Below are 17,646 nucleotides of genomic sequence, written 5' to 3' on the forward strand. Positions count from 1 at the left end.
GTCAATGACCCTACTCAGCCCTGAAGCAGCTACAGAAGGCAGACCATTGCCCCTCTGCTCCCCGTAAGATTATGGGAGTAAAATCTCTGAGGGGGGATGAGACAGGAAGGGCCGGACACAACCTTTAAAAGAATGACACAGCCCAAGGACACGGCGTAAACCGGTTAGAACCAAATTGCTCCAAGATGGCGGAAGAGTCAATTTCCACTAGACCCTGAGCTTCAGTATACACTCACTGAAACACATCAGGAAGGTCCATGACACCCCTACAGGTGCCATGACAGTTCCATAGAGGCAAAAAAGTGGGCAGTGGCCCAATTCCTGGAAATCCCCATCCCCTCCTAAAATAGCTGGAATACTCCTCCCACTCGTTGACCTGTGAAATTACCCACCACTATAAAAACAGATGGCCCGGTACCCTGGTGCCTCTTTCACCTTTCGAGGTGGCCCACACTCTATCTATGGAGTACTTATCTCCCTGAATAAACCTCTCCTCTCTTTTAAACAAACAAGCACAGCCAGGAAGGACCTCAGCCCTCACCCGTCCTTCTCCTTCTCCTTGTCCCCTTCGTGCAATGGTTTCACTGTGAATCTCCAGGGAACACTGGCTGTGGGGTCAGGCTTTGGGTTTTTCCCCATTCATCCCACCTCACCCAAACTGGGCTGCTCCTGTTTCTGGTACGTGTGGTCTGTGTTAATATCGATACATGCCCAGGTTACTACAGAAGTACACCATTTAGCAAATAAACAAAACTATCAAATTTTCACTGGAGTGAAAAGTCTAGTTTTGTCAATACTTTTGACCCACCAACTGCCCAACACATCAAGTAGCGTTACAATTTCAAAAAAAAATAAAGGTGCTCCGTATTCATCCATACTTGAAATCGTCGACTCTGCTTGACAGGGGCCACCTGGGCTGTGCACCAGCAGTCACGGTACCAGTGCCTGTCTTGGAGAGGCGATGCTGTGAGCAGAGGTCGGGGCCAGAGGTCCCGCCTCCTCCTCCTTCCTCGAGACCAGAAAGGAGGATCCAGATGCTGATGGCTTTCTTCTATTCCCCAGCATCAAAGACATAGGATAACATGCCTTTGCTTTTCCAGCCCCGTTCCAGTGTTTTGGTTCAATTCATTAATGCTGTGATACTGGGAAACTCAACCCAGCAAAACGTGCCCTACACACCGAGCGAGGTCAAGACAAGAGGATGTCCTGCACAGCCTTTCAGGGTAACAGGAACTCCCACCCTCTACCCACAGGCTAAGTCGGTATGTGACAAGCCATGAGACAAGCCCATGCCAAGCCTCCAGAGCTCAAAGAAGGAGTGGAGAGGACCAGAGACACAAAGAGAAGACAGGTAGGCTGAGGGTGAGAACACTGAAGACTGGGGGCAGCAGGTGACAGCTGAGCTGGGTGCTGAAGGACAAGCAGAGACTGGCCTGGGGACCCGAGCCAAGGGGGGACCAGCAGAGCAGCCCCCAGGCTGCACAGTGCATTCAGGGAATGGGGTGCGTCTGGGGCTGGAGGAGCAGCCCACAGCTCTGGTGTTGGGACATGGCTCTCAGGGGCACCCTCTACCAAAGGACTCCTGCTGCCACGCTAAGGAACACGACCGCATATGCTCCTACCTCCCAGCTTATCTCCATGCAGAACACGCCGGCTTTGAGAAAGTATTCACACCTCCCCACGCCTGCTGGCAGCTCCCTCCTGAGAGAGGAAGGGCAAGTCAGTGCAGACCTCGCTCTGGAAAGAGCTGGTGAGCCAGGTGCCCCACACTAGGATGCTTCCTCTCTGGTCCCCGGGACCTGGCTTCCCAGGGCAGCAGGGTCTCATTTGGTCTGGCAGAACTCTCCCCCGAAGCCTGCCACGTCACTGCCTAAGGAAGTGTTGGCCCTAAGTCCCCTTAACAGAACAGAGGTGCATTGTCTGAGACGTGCTTTATTGGGATGGCGACAAGAAAGCCTGTCCAGGAGCACGCCAGGCCCACCGCTGCCCTTACACGTCCCGAGCTGGAGATGGGATGGGCCCTCCGTGCCTGACTTTGTACACGCTACGCCCTCCTCTTCCACTGAGCAGACTTGGGGGGCTTCAGGCCATACCTGTCATCTCTACGTGCCTCCTCCACCCAGACTGGGCTTCCTGCTCGGCCCCGAGCCCTGGTGTTCCTTCATGCAGCGCTGGCCATACCAGGTTTCAAGGCTGTGTCTGTGTACCTCTTCCTGTGAGAACGTGCTTCTAGAGGACACAGGTTTTGCCTTATTTTTGGATCCCCAGAGCTCAGCACAGGGCCCTCCAGAGTAGCTGTCCCACCTTAAACCCCCCCAAGTATGAATGTCAATGAAGGAATATATGAACATAAAAACAATGATAGAAAGTCTTCACATCTTGTCCTGAAACATCTGAAAAGAACTGGGGCAGTTTAACTTAGAGAAGCAAAATTCAGGGAGGGAATACAATTTTTATCTTCAAATACTTGAGCCTTGACTAGTTAAAGGCTAGTCAAGGAGAGTAGGAGAGACTCCCAGAGTGGTGCAGGAAGCTGCTGTGCATCCGGAAAATGCAGAACCAGCCCGAACTCCTCGCAGCCCTCTGGCACTGGAGGCGCCCAGCAGAAACCAGAGAAGTTCCTGATGAGCAACTGCAGACTTCCCTTCTGCGTGAGGGACGATTCTGGCTTAAAATAACACTCAGAGATGGCTTAAGTGGGTGGGATGTAGAGGGAGCAGGAACGTACAAATGGCACAGGGGAAGAGACGCGGTATGATCGGTCGTCTCTTTTCTTGGTGACACCCCCAGGAAGGCCTCTACTTATCACCATAACTAGAAACCACAAGAATGAATATCCAGGGAGCTGGGAGAGGATGTGAGAACCCCAGAATGTGCAACCACTCAGTCCCATCACACAAACCACCACAAAAAAACAAATCAGCAAGGCGACCAAACCAACGCCGATGGCATCAGAAGTGCCCGACACAGCCCCCAGTCTCCCCTGCCCCCACCCCGAGAGATCCAGGTCGTCTTGGCAAGCGTGGTCTGGCCTCCACCCCAAGGTGACCCTGCTCTGTGGGAGGCTCCTGTTCATGACAAAGCAGTCAGAGCGGGGGCCACTGTTAACACACAAGCGAATCTGACGGACCACCTGACTGAACACAGCTCACATGCACTGCCGACCCTCAGGTCGCTACTCTTTCAGCAGTCTGAAATCCAAACGCTACACTGACCGAGCGATTCTCTGTCGCGTGGGACAGAGTACGGCGCTAAGCCAAGCACTTCAACTTGCAGTTTCACATCTGATGGCAAATGTCAGGCGATGCGGGGCCTCCTCCTCTACGTCCCCAGGAACTTGCACGGTCTGAGCCCCACTTGAGCTGAATGACACCACGTGGGCATCTGTTATCCAGGCAGCTGGGTGAAGAGAATATTGCACCAGTCACCTGGACTGTGGGCTCCATTCTCATCCCACCTCTGGGTCTCGTCTGTAAAACAGGAGAGGCTCGGAGAGCTGCTGGACACCAAGTAGGTTGGGCCTTGTACAGACCAAACATGGCTTCCCACAGCTGCTGCCCGTTTCAGCCTGGGCCGTGGGGGAGAGGCAGCTACAGGGGAGACTCACGAACAGCCGTCTCGCGCTTTCCAGATCTCTCCTGCGTGCGCTCCATCATCACCCTGATCGTCATGGCTCAATGAATACTTACTTTGTGCTGTGTACCAGGCACTCCTCTAGGTACTTGGGTTACATGAAAAAAAAAAGGGCTTACATTCTAATAAGGGCAGGAGATGAGAGACAGAATAAATCTGTAAATGACGCTGAGGGTCAGGGCGGCCGGAGCAGCAGGCCTGGAGAGGCCAGGGCAGGCCTCAGTGGAGGCGGCGCCGTCGGCTTCCTGTCTGCACGCTCACACCAGGCCTGCTGCTTCTCCCTGTCCTCTGGGGACACTGGCAAAGGCTTGGGGCCAGGAAGGTGGTGGCACAGGCCTGTCAACTTTCCTAACAGCGGGTTCTGAGCCCAGAACTCTACGCTTTAGACACGGGGGGAATGTCCTTATGAAGTCTATGCTGGCAGGGCAGTGTCCCCTCCTGAGAGCCAGAGTGTGCTGTTCAAGGACTTCTGTGCCTTGGGCAAGCCGGGAAGAAAGAGAAGAGGACTGGCTGGTGTTCTTCTTTAAAAAGACCTGTGCCTGTGTGCGCTGCTGTCTTCCAGACACCTGCCAGGCGCCCTGCTCTGTACTGGCCGTCTGGTGGACCCTGCCAACAACCCAGAGTGAGATACTCTTACGACATGCTGACTTTCTGAGGAGGAAACCTGAGGTTCAGAAGCTGGAATCTGGACACCAGGCTGCCCAGGTCAAGGGCATACATCTCTAGGCCACGCTGCCCAGTTCACTTTTAAACAGGGCTCTGAGTCTGTCTGGAGGGAATCCCGAGGTCCTGCTTCGGAATCCGCCCTGCCCCGGCCTTCCTGGCCGCGCAGACCCTGCTGCAGCAATTAGCAGGGACAGGCTCAGCGCCCCCGCTGTGGCCAGGGGCTCCCCTACTGGCAGAGGACTTTCTTATTTTGAGTTCACAAAGGCCTCCTCGCAATGCCCACCCTGCTATCTGTTCTGGGCCCTAAAGCCACCCCTGAGAGTCTGGCCCAAACACAAAGGAAGGTCTCAGACTCTCCCACCACAACCCATTTTCCACACACATCACATCTCCTCCTCACCAGGTGAGCTCCCTTCCCTGGGGACATAAGTCTGGCCCAGATGTCCTGCTTGTGTTTTTTTTTTTTCCTGCCGTTGCCACACAGCTTGTGAGATCTTGGTTCCCCAACCAGGGATTGACCGGGTCCTCGGCAGTGAGAGTGTGGAGTCCTAACTAACCACTGGACCGCCAGGGAAGTCCCACTTTCTGACTTCTGAGGGTTGTGATGCTGCTCTGTCACATATCCCCCAATCTCACCAGTGGCTGGGCAGCCACACTGGGATGCCACCGCACCACGCAGCGAGAACTGCTTGTGAGGAAGCGTCACCTCTGGCTGGGTTCTGGTCTCTCCACGTGGCAAACCAAGACCAACTCACGAAGCTGCTGGATTCTGGCCTCCTCGATGACTGGCAAGGACACCCGGGGTCTGCGCTCGGGAACAGTCACACCTGGACTCACCTGTGCACTGTCAGGACACCTGCAAGGCATGTCACCCTCTTTACATCGCTCCCTTCAAAAGCAACCATTTCCCTCCCCATTCAAAAGTGGCTGCTGAGCTGTCTAAAGGATCCCACGGCAAATTAGTAATAAAAAACAAAAAACAGCCCCAACAACAAAAACCAAAAAATGCAAAGTTTGGACCCTCTGATCCAAGCCCTCCCTCATTTCTGCTGCCGCTCTTGCCTGGGCCAGACCAGAAGACACAGCACTTCACAGACACGCCTCCCACGTCCCTGTGACTCCCTGGTGCTGCTCACGGAAGCCGCAATTGCTCCGTGGATCCCACGGTCACCAGGCATCACTCACTGAGCAAGAACTGCTGGGAGAGGGTATTCTAGGGACAGTTTCCATGGCAACGGTAACTCGTTCATACCGCACACGGAGGGAGATTTTTCTTTTAAACATCATCGTTCTCTAGACTTTTGGAGAAACATATGCTGTGGAAGTGATCACAGTTGTGCTTCTGAAAGTTAGTCATGTTTCTTAACAGTATTCTGCACGGGTCTTCACTTTTAGAAACGGAAGGACAGCCTGAGAACAAGGCACGTCATTAAGAAACGTTGTCTTGGTTCCTTTGATCTGCCTGATCTAGATGAAAGTCGACCTAACTGGAAGATAAGCCTTATATTCAAGAGTAAGACAACACTCTGATTGTCAGGTAAATAAAACCAGTAGTACTGCCTCGCCAGGTACCTTACCTCACTTCTGAGGGATTCCAGGGAAGTAAATGAGGAAAAAAGTGTGGCTTTGTCTCAAGTAATCAAAGTACTCTAGAATATTCCCTTTCAAAATTCACCATACGGGACTTCCCTGGTGGTCCAGTGGTTAAGAATCTGCCTTCCAATGCAGGGAACGTGGGTTCGATCCCTGGTTGAGGAACTAAGATCCCACATGCCATGGGGCAACTAAGCCCACGTGCCACAACTACTGAGCCCGTGAGCTCTGAAGCCCGCGGGCCACACTAGAGAGCCCGCGCTCTGGAGCATGTGTGCAGCTAGAGAGCCCGTGTGCCACAACTACTGAGCCTGTGTGGTTTGAAGCCCGCGTGCCACAAGTGGAGAGAAGCCCACGTGCTGCAAAGAGCCTGTGTGCTGCAACAAAAGATCCCGCGTGCTGCAGCTAAGACCCAACGCAGCCAAATAAATAAAGTAAAAAAAAATTCACTGTATGAAGAATAAAAATGCCATATCCTGAGGACGTAGTATCTCAAGGAAGGATGTGGGCCCCTCAGTAATGGATGAGATCTCAAGTTTTAACCTCAGTAAAGGTAACACTACCTATGCTGCCACTAAACTCAAACCTTCATCAAGAGTCTTTTACATACAACCAGTTCAGATGACTTCTGCAGATGAATACCGGTACTACAAACACACACAATTTCTCATTGGATCAGTAACTATTAAGATGCAGATATGGCTTATGGCAAATAAGCAATCAAAAATAATATGAACATTTGTGTCTGTATAAAGAGTGGCCATTTCATTAGGGCACGTGGTAAACTAATTTCTCCTAAAGGAGTTTAACTTCTAGTATTCCATTTGTCCTTGAAAACCATTTAAAACATGTCCAAGGCAACAGGATCAGAAGAAACTCGGCTGCAGCCACACCTTTGCTTGGCAGAGCTCCGCTTCACCCCCGCAGCTCCTGCAGGGCCATCTTGCACAGGAAGCCCTGCACACTGTGCTCTCGGAAAAGTGCATGCTGAAAGGGGATGGGTCTGGAGGAGAAAGGAGAATGCCTCAAGTGAAAAAATGAGGGGACTTGTTTTTTTTCCCCGTAATCACAAAGGTTTGAAAGTACCAGTAAGGTGAAAATGACCGGCTCTATTGTTAGGTCAAAGGGCACTGACCCCTCCATCCTTCCCTGACCCTGGCTGGGGACCACAGGCCTGGCGCTCCTCCCACCACAAGGCTCTCCCGCCAGGCCCACCTCTTCTCCCCGGCCTCCCCAGGCACTGTCTCTGGGGCTCAGCACTGGTCCTCTCCTCTGCTCTGATGAGCTTCTCTCACTTGCCGAGGGTTCCTGGGGTCTCTCTCCCCAGTCTCCACCTATGTGTAAAGGTACCTCAAACTCGATGTGTCCAAACCTGTTCTCCCACCCCCAAACTTTCCCACAACCTGTCCTGTTTCGTGGGCAGCAACCCTCTCCTTTCTGCTGCTCCGGCCGAAAACCAGGACAGTCATCCTTGGCTTCTTCTCACTCACCCATTTCTAATCCAGGAGTAAACGCAGTTGACTCTTATTTCAAAACATACCCAGAATCCAACCAGTCTCACCAGGGCAGCATCACCTCTTACCTAATTAGGGCCGACAGCCTCCAAATGGTGTTTCTGGCTTCTCCTCACGCCCTGGGATGAATTTGCAACACAGCTGCCAGAACACGGGTTTGAAAGCCTGAGGCCACTCTTCTTCTTCTGTTTGAACCCCCCAGCTGCTCCCATCTCAGAGTAAAAACACATCTGCATCACCTCTGTGGCCCAGTTGGCACCCTGACCAAATGCCCTCCACTCTGCTCCAGCTCGCTGCTGCGCTCCGGCCTCGGCCAGATACTCTTCTGGGAGACGTGCGCGGATGCCTCCCTCGCAGCCAGGCCGCTGCTCAAGCACCCCATCCCCACCCGAGCCCCAGGACCTCTGGAATGCCTGACCCTGCCCTGTGACGTTTTTCATGCCATTTACCACTTTGTTCCATACTAGATACTGTACTATTGTTTACTGACTGCTCTCCTATTAGGACATATGCTTTAAGAGGCTAAGGATGTATCCCAAATACCCAAAACAGTGCTCTGTCCGTGGTAGACAGTAAGTATTTGTGACTGAGTGACCAGACTTTCATCCTTGGACCACCACCGACAAACCCAGAACCCAAACAGCACACCAATTAATGTGATAATATCCCCGTGAGATTAAAGCATCAAACTGACTGATGAGTTTATTACCCTCTTTATGTAACCATGTAGGTGTTGGGAAACGGCTGTGAGTCTAATTCATGTACTGAATCACAAAGAACAAGAGAGGAAAATTACATACTTCATGGAGAACAAACCCAGAACTGCCAAGGCCTGGCGTTTCTCCACACGGGGGCGCGCAGGGGCTCCCGAGGCTGAGGCTGACGGCCACTCCCGACTCCCATCCTGCTCAGGTCACCAGGGAGGCCATCTTCTCCCTTTATTGCCTTTGGGGAAAAAAGATGCTAGAAATCACAAAATGTTGGGATCCACGCTAAGGAAAAAGTGGCCCGGCCTTCGCACACTTTCCATTTGCTTTTGTTCAACTTGGTGGTGGAGGCAAAAACACATACTTTTAAGTCACTGCCTTAATCTGAATCTTAAATACAGTATTAGGAGACAATGCAAGATTTTACTCAGAAAAAGTGAATTTTTAATTATCTTGTGAATCTACTTAGAAAAACACACACAAGCAATGTTCACAACTATAAATTTAAACCTTTTGCACTAAAAAAAAACACGAAACAACAAACACAAAACCACAGGCATGAACTGTAAACCTGCATTAATTACCAACTAGTCTTAAAGTTAATTCTTAGTAGTAATTCAGTATTTTCCTCCTTGGCAATTTTAATGTTTTAGCACCAAATAATCTCCCACAGAGGTACTCGTAACAACTCTGGTTGCCAGTGTAAGGAGATGCTTCCGTAGCACTACTTCACACACACACCGTCCACTCTCACACCCGCACAGACAGGAGGCACGTGGAGATGGATGTCACACGCTGACTTTCAGGGCAATGGAAATAAGACAGAGGGCACACGTGTCACACGTCTTTAATGTAGTGCATTCGTAGAAAAAAGGCCAGCTTTCGCTCCCAGGCGTGCTCTCGTCCTTATATTTTAATATCATGATTTAGAAGATGCAGACGTTATTGCCTAAATATTATTCTATACATTTCCATCAGTGTTCAGGAAAACACTTTAAAATGCTACTTAATTTACACCATAATTACTGGGTTACAGCTTTAGCTCATTGGCAATTTTGGAAGCGATATTTTTGAAAGCTATGGACGTCCCTGATATCCGCTTAAACCGGACCCCGTTCAGAGACAGTCTTGGCAGCTTGCACACTTCCATCTCCCACTGCACGAGGCTCTCCGCGTGCCCGTCGCCGTGGACACAGAAGAGTAAGAAGCGCTCTCTCTGCTCGTAGTCACAGTTATTGGCGTCCAGCACTTTGCGGATTTCCCGCATCATGTCATTGGGATCCATGGAACTAGTGGTTTTCATGCTCCAGGTAAAGCGCAGGGAACGAGGTTTTGCTTCTTTGTTTTCCTCCTTTTGCTCAGCAGATACGTTGCGACTGAAAGGCACAGTGCAGGTTTATTCTTAATTGCACAGGAAAACTCACCTTTTCTACTCTACCCAGCTCATGACCAACGTCTTCAATACAGCATAATAAATGACTTCCACGACTTCATGGCTGGTAGACTGTTCCTTTGCTAAGAAGTACTCACCTATTTCTCCACAACCCCCTTCCCATCCCAATCATAAGCCACAATGTAAAAAATCTACCTGGCCGAAAAATCTCCACCAGTCATCCGGTGAAAATTAAGAAAGTAATTTGTTAAACAGAACCCTTGGGAGGAGGCAAAGTGGAGAGCGAACTGAGCACGTCTCCAGAGCCCAGCCCCTGTCATCCAGGCTGGCTGCCGGCGGCAAGGTGCCGGCAGGGCCCTTCACAGGCCAGCTCAGGGAGGCGGCGGCAGCAGCCCAGCCACCAGGTCTGCTCGGCCTGGCTGCTTCTCCTACCACGATTTTAAAAGATTCAATTCATCATAACCTCCACTGTAACTGTTACTCAGGATAACCAGTGACTCAACACAGTTGAAAATCGCTTTCCTGGCAAACGGCCCCAGATGCTAAGTACAGCTAGGTAAGAGAGTGGGCCATTCTCTCAGTCCCCTACCACCACCTTAGCATTTTTCCCTTTACTGTGCTAATTTAAACTTCCAACTTCACAGTTAAAAAGAATTCTTAGATGACACTACCTTACTACTGAAATAGGAAAATGAAACGTTGAGGCTTACTTGCTGCTGAGCACTGAAATGACCAATTTGAATGTAAACTGTACAGATTCACAAGGTGCAGGCTGTGGTCCCAGGCACGGCTCTCTCAGGAACTCCAAGAGGCACCTACCATCTCACTGCTCTGCGGTATTTAATCATTACTGCCACAAGCCGTTACTGACATTCTCAATTAGGAGGGTGAATACCTAACACGCTTGTGCATTAAAAACTCACAGTGTATGTATGTTCAATACACTCAGTCCTATGGCAAATTCACCAGAGCTGAGAGTGGACCGTAGGGTTTACTGTGTATGTAACTCTCCCTGTCAGCCACCTGCTAACAGAATATTCAGTTTGGTTCACACCTACCAAAACTGTTTGAAAGCTTCCTAAGTATAAAATGCTGCTAAATACTAAATAGGTTACAAAAAAAAGCAAAAGCTCTCTAAGCTGGGGTCGGGGGGGAAAAACTAAAACACAAGGAAACAGCAATAGCACAGGTAAGGCACGGGCTGTCAGCTAGAGTCCCAGAGAGGTGGAGCCCGCCTGACAGGGAGGACCGCAAGAGAGGGGAGGAGTGGAGCAGAGGGAAAGGCGGGGTAGACGACGCGGGGCGGGGCGGGCAACGGCATCTGAGAAGAGCTACGAAGACACCATGGGATTTCAACATGACGGAGGCGGGAGAAAGTCTGTGTCTAGGGCAGAGGAAATCTCTTAAGTGAAGGCAAGGAGGTATGGAAAGCACAGAGTGTGTTGAGGGCAAATTCGAAGGTACCCACGGACTGGAGCTGAGGGCACAGTCTCACCCCCCCCAGACGGCCGCTGGCATTTACTGAGCCCTTGATCCTCAGCACACCAGGAGGTGGGTTCTGTTAGTCCCTCCCAACTATGGCTGGGGAGACAAACTCAGGGCAGCTAGACTTGCTCAAGGGCAGGCGAGGGGATGCTGCCTGACTCTCACCCTGAACTTCTGCCTCAACTGAGGGATTTGTGCGTGGGGGAAACTGGGGCTGCTGAGGCCACACAGGGCCTCGTATGGACATGGTCGGCCAGGCGATGGGGCCACTGCAGGTTTTCATTCAGGGCAGTCATGATCAGAGCTGTGTTTTAGAAAGACCAGGAAGAGAGGAAATGGGCTAACAAGGACCTGAAACAGCATGGTGGCGACTGGCATAAAAAAGGGCACAAGTGGAAGAAATCTAGAGTCCTGAACCCATCTGGTGACTCCCCCTGCCGCCAGATCCATGCAATGACAGGTACAGAAAATTTAAACGCAAAACACTCAACTACATAATCATTCTTTTGTTTTTGGCCGCACTGCACGGCTTGTGGGATCTTAGTTCCCCGATCAGGGGCTGAACCTGGGACCTAGTGAAAGCACAGAGTCCTAACCACTTAATTCCCTACATAATCATTCTTAAAGAAAAAAAAAAAAAGACATCTAATTTGAAATATGAAAATTCTCCTAGGGAATTTCCTAGAGGTCCAGTGCTTAGGACTTGGAGCTTTCACTGCCAGGGCCAGGGTACAATCCCTGGTCTGGGAACTAAGATCCCACAAGCCACACGGCGCAGCCAAAAAAGAAAAAAAAAATTCTCCTAAATATTCTGCTTTCACTCCTTGAGACTCGAACTATGCCAGGAGTTCTCACCAGGTCGACAATGCTCCAGACTCCCAGACCTCACCTCAGGTCAGGAGAGCTCAGGCAGGAGGAATGCGTCTTTTTTTTAAATTACAAAAGGAAATTTATTTCAAAAGCATAAGGGAACACTTACATTTGAACAAGGGGATATACAGGTGTCTCGCAAAAGAAAACTAACCCATGGCATGAAGTTTTTCGTTCAAATTTTTGAAAAAGAAATAACCTAAGTTGTGCACTATTGCCTTAGGAAAGGGCAGGGGAACAATGAGGTGGTAAAGGAAGGAACACAGTCAACTTAATATCAAACTTTAGAAAGTAAAGTCACTTCTGCTCAGCTTTGAGTTTACAAACATTAAAAAGAAAAAGAGGAAAAATCACACTTAATGTTCAAATTTATATAACTGTAGTTCCAAAACAGCATCTATACTTGAAATGGCTTTAGGCCACTGGCTGATCTGCCGCTGAGGTCCAGGCTACCTGGTCACAGTTTTCAAATGGCAATTCCACGTTCCTATGCCTAGGAATGCGTGTTTTAACACCCAAACACCAGTGAGAACCCAGGTGGGGCTGGGACCCGAGGCTCCCACCAGCAGGTGGCTGCAGCACTCCAGCGCCCTCACGTGGCTGCCAGGTGCCGGCGGCAGCAGCAATGCTTCCTGACCACATACTGCTGGTGGCACTAAGCAATTCCACTTGGAGCAGGGACAGATGCAGAACGTTCAGAAAAGGGGTGTTGCCTCTGCCGCAGAAATGAGGTAAATACCTATAAAATATTTTAAGTAAAAATCGTTTCCCTCACCTTGAGCCCTCATATCTCCCGTTCCTCTCATATTCAGTTGGAAGCCTCAATGAATAGAATGCAGAAGCACAGAGAAGTGGGAAAGAGAAAAGATATCTTACAACCAGTACACGACCAACCCAAATATAAACACAGACATTATAAAATGAACAAATCCAAAGCACTTTTTGGTCACCAGCTGAGCTTATTAAAACTCCTACTCTTGTAGGTGTGACTCTGCCAGAGGCCACCGCCATGAGTTCATGAAGGCCGTGCAGGAGGCTGGCTACACACCTGCTTCACATACACACAGGTATTCCTGCCCAGCTCTGGAATCTGCGCACACTCACGGCCTTCAACTGGAGGTATTCTTTTTAATCACTACCCAAAGTATAGTGGGTTTCCAATTAAATAATCATGGAGTGGAGTTTCCCACAGAAAGAAAGCACTCTTCCCACGGTTTCTGATAAAGAGCTCATGTGAACAAAGACTCTCCACGACCCACTGGTGGCCTCCACGTAAAACCCATAACCTGGCCCGCTGGTGAGCTGAGAGCAGCAGGCACGATGTGGCTGCAGTGGCAGCTTTTCCCTCAAGGGTGTGTGCATCCCGAGACAGTGAGCGACGCTTCTGGTCTTTTGAGTGTCATCATCAAAAAACTATCTACCTAGGAAGAATAACATTTACTACAGTGCTTTAAGTAAAAATGAGACATACTTTCTTCAGAGGTTGGTGGAAAGTGCCTTTTAGATACAATACTATTCACTCTTCAACTCTTGGAAAATATTAAAATATTTCTGCTATACAGTTGCCCACGTCTTAATTTCTGAAAAACCCCAACAAATGAGGTTGTAGGTGTGAATTTTACATTTATTTCCAGTATCAGGATATTAGCTGATTTATCTGTCATTTTAAAGCCTTTTGCTAATGCAATCCTTCATGAAATAAAAAACGACAGCTAACACAATTACCACTTACCGTTTGCATGCTTGAGGCTAATCATGAATTGCACATTGTTACTGAACATCTCATTCTTCAAACAGAAGCATGCTAAGTGTTATTAGTATGAAGACAGAATTATTTGGATGCTAAATAATTCTACCAAAGGAAGAAAATGCACAGAGCATGCATAGGCCTCTTGTTACATGGGTGCCACAGTCCCTTTAAAAATGCCTGACAGAGTTAATCTCTTTCTTTCCAGCTTCCTTTCAAAGAAGTATTTAGTTCTCAGCAGAAAGTTTAGTGTTTAAGGAAAAAAAACAAGGCTAGAAAGCCAAACCTGATGTTAATTGCAGGAGCCATTTCAGGGTGAGGATTGAAAAAAAAATGTGTATATATAAATCCTACCTTTTGATAAACCTGAATGACATGTTTCTAAAAGAAATTAAGCCAAAAAAAAAAAAATTAACAAAAATGAGTTGCACAAGTTAAATAGTCAATTACAGATAGAACAAAAAACAGCAAGTAAAACAGGGCTCCTCTCCTGTCCAATGAACAATGAAACAGCGACATTTGATGAAAAAGTAAAATTATCACAAATAATTGAGTATGTGATCTTTTAAACAGAAATATAAAAAATCTGTACTTGTAAGAAAAAATTTAGCAGTAAATATTGACATTAACTATAATTAAATGTTTTAAGGTTCTTCAGATGGGTATACCTTAAGATAATAAAATTCAACATTTTGTGTTAAAGTCATTTGCAATGTACTAGAAATAAAGTAACATTCCTCAACTTTCTTCAGAATATCTTATGAACAAAAAATCACCTTATACAGAAACATTAAAAATTTCATTATAAAAATATTTATCCATGAAGAGAATCATTACTTACTTCAGGAAGATGATTTAGACATTAACAGAATGTCTGTTACAGTGGTTTCGTATAAATCACTTTTTAAGAAAAAAAGTCATTGGAGGTTAGGTTTTTTTCCCTTCCAGTTTTGATATAACTGACATACAGCACTGTAATAAGTTATTGGGAGTTTAAAATGAAGTAGACTTTTTAGAGCTTTAGCTATCAAAATGAATGAAAATTAAATGACCAGACAACAGTGGGGGGTTCATTTTTATGTTTTATGTAATAAACGGAAAGAGCTGTATTTAAAAGAAGTAACTCTGCTCATTAAAAAAAAATTTAAGGAGATGCTTGGGTTGTGCTGAACAGAATTTGACAAAAGAAATTTCAAACTGGCTCAGGCTTGTATGATCACGCAATAAGCATTCCTGGGTGAGTGTGAGCTGGGCTTGTCAAGCTATTTCTAAATCTCAGTTCTGAGACAGAGCACAGGAGGCACTCAAATGTATCTGAGGACTGACTGAATTAATAACTTCCTTCGTTGTTTTTTTCCTAATTTGGGATGACTGTTGCATTGCTTCAGATACCTACCAATTTTAAAAGTATCTAACTACTGGAGATAACCGCCCACCACTCCATAATCAGATCAAAAGTAGTATACAGCAGGATTACACACAGTAAGGAAAGATCATGCATGTGAAAACTGATTAAAAGGCCTTTAAAACGTATTTTCATTTCCGAATTTTCTACCTGAGAAAAGTCAAGCGGACTGCTCAGGTACCGTAGGACTGATTTTCTTAACTTTTCCTCCCTTAAATCCCTTGAGGTATAAAGAGGAGGAAGCTGCAGGATTAAGGCTCTCACACTCCGCCCGGGACCACGTGGATGGCTCCCAGGAGCACAGAGGCACCTGCGCTTGTGCCCGGGCTGTCCTGCCTGCAGAGTATGGGTGACTCTGAGTGCCCTGAGCCCACAGCTCTCTAAAGCTCTCACAACATCCAGGGCACAGCCAGGAGCAGAGGGCGAGTTTTCTGATGCCAGTCCCACCACGTCACAGCAGGTCTCCTTGCGGCATCTACGTGCCAACACCTGAGCCTTTCCTGCACTAGAACTTTAACCCTCACAATTATTGTTAGGAGAGGGTAAGAAGCTGATGCTGCGGCAGCAAGGACTCTGTTTTTAAGAATGAACTGACTACAACTGAAGTACAGCACCAAGGGAGGCTACAGGTCTCAGTCTGCAAACTAACAGAAGACTTTCTGTAAAAATTTTGGGGTGGAAATTATAAAATCAGATGAGCCCCTCTAGAATATTTTTAACAAGAAGCCTCAGCCTTCAATTTCAATTCAAATACATGAAATAAACTTAATTCTAAAATGTGGGAAAAGGACTCACGTCTGTAACCGTGCTTTACCGTTTTCTGCCAGGGACATTACACAGTGGGTTCACGGCTCTTCTGGAGCCACGGATCTGACTCAGCACTCTTCTGCTGTAGGATCTTGAACATGTGCCGTAATCTCTCTGAACCTTGCCTCCAGTTTCTTCTATGAAACTGGGACAATGTCTATTCCATGGGGTAGATTATGGAGATTAAATGAGTATGTGAGAGAGAATGCATGTGTGTGCATACACACATACTTATTTATGTATATAAAATGAGTATTCCTGGGCTTCCCTGGTGGTGCAGTGGTTGAGAGTCCGCCTGCCGATGCAGGGGACGCGGGTTCGTGCCCCGGTCCGGGAGGATCCCACATGCCGCGGAGCGGCTGGGCCCGTGGGCCATGGCCGCTGAGCCTGCGCGTCCGGGAGCCTGTGCTCCGCAACGGGAGAGGCCACAACAGTGAGAGGCCGGCGTACCACAAAAAAAAAAAAAAAAGAGTATTCCTATATCTATAAATCTACAGACATCTCTTTAGCTTAGCACACAGGAAGCATTCAGTATACTGTGGCTGATGTTATTTTTGCCAATGATAGTATTAAGATGACCCCCAAAAACCCACAAAGGAGGCAAACAAATAAATTCAAGGATTTTAATGATGTGCAAGGCTTTATTTAAAGAGCCCATTACGGACCAACGTGTAAGGACACAAAGCTGACTGTCCTGTGACTGGAGCTTAGACAGACCTGACTGCCACACATCCCTTCTGTTCTCGGGGACCAGAGGGCAAAGGATCAGTTGACATTAAGCAGCCTAGGCTCCGAGGAAGGAGCTAAGGCACAGGGAGGCTGGGGACAGCACCTGGGATGACCCTGAAAGGAAGCAACGCATTATTTTGGGGGTCATCAGACTCTTCTTGGGTTGAACTCATTGTCTCTCTTGCTGGCCACAAATGGGTGCCCCAAATCTGGCAAGGCCCTTCAGACCATTCTGCTCTTCTGCCCAGCCTGGAATGGGATGTCTCAGCAAAGGGGCTCAGAGAATAATAGGGTAGACCAGAAACTCTGGACTCCTCTGACCTCTAGTCAATGCTAGTGGATATCAGAAGTCCTCCCTAATCTGGTATTTGACATCCTGACAATGAACAGATCATCTGGGGAAAGACAGTTTAATGTGACTTGTCTAAGTTTTAGATGACTGATTTAAAATAAAATTACTGGGGGAGACTGAAAAGTGGTATTTAGCTTACAGGTTAAATCAAGAAGACGGCACATAACAGATCAGTAGGCTAACGGGCCACAGAGAGTCAGAGAAGAGAGGAGGAGGGCATGTATCATTTTAGACTCTGGGAAGAGCCCACTGTTGTTCTGTGAAGAAGACACAAGTGATGAACCAGAGGGTCTGTAACAGGCAAAACCTGCAGGACACCTCGGACAGACTAATCCACAGAGAGGCTTAAGTTCAAAGAATTTCCTCTGGGTGTCCTGGAACTGCAAGGGCTCTCAGGTTTCCTGGGTGTGGTCCTGGCTAAAGGTGCCTTTGCTTATAATGCAGAGTGGTATCTTTTCTTTTTCCTCTTATAGTAGCCAATGTTTCTAGGCTTTGCAACCTCTAGACGAAGATTCTGGAAATAAAGTTAAAAGTACCTCAAGGGACCTTTAGAGATTTCCCAAGACCCCCAACTGACAGTCTACTGGACATACAAAAGATTTTATACATGACCAGATACTAGCTTCTTCCTAAGAATAAGGCAAGGATTTTATCTCCAAAACTATTCAATATAGAATGTTACCTTGTTCTCATTATAACTCAGGCCAACAGAGAACAATTTCAAGATTGAAGCTCTAAGAAACTT

The 17,646-nt window shown here is 48.0% G+C and overlaps 1 protein-coding gene across 14 annotated transcripts in view; it reads right to left on the reverse strand.

The window, feature by feature from the left end:
- Positions 1–8,944: 8,944 nt before the first annotated feature.
- MARK3 (microtubule affinity regulating kinase 3) overlaps positions 8,945–17,646 on the reverse strand; it is a 107,699-nt gene continuing 98,997 nt past the window's right edge. For 6 of the 14 annotated variants that reach the window (XM_067721217.1, XM_067720793.1, XM_067720969.1 and 3 more), the window contains 3 exons: positions 13,963–13,989; positions 12,637–12,681; positions 8,945–9,489 (listed from right to left, as the gene is read on the reverse strand). In XM_067721217.1, the coding sequence (XP_067577318.1) occupies positions 9,144–9,489; positions 12,637–12,681; positions 13,963–13,989 (418 nt within the window). In that variant the 3' untranslated portion in view covers positions 8,945–9,143. The remainder of the gene's footprint in view (positions 9,490–12,636; positions 12,682–13,962; positions 13,990–17,646) is intronic. The other 8 variants (XM_067721394.1, XM_067721538.1, XM_067721309.1 and 5 more) reach the window with 3 other exon arrangements.

This window comes from Pseudorca crassidens, chromosome 1 (assembly GCF_039906515.1).
Source record: "Pseudorca crassidens isolate mPseCra1 chromosome 1, mPseCra1.hap1, whole genome shotgun sequence".
Classification (NCBI taxonomy): Eukaryota; Metazoa; Chordata; class Mammalia; order Artiodactyla; family Delphinidae; genus Pseudorca; species Pseudorca crassidens.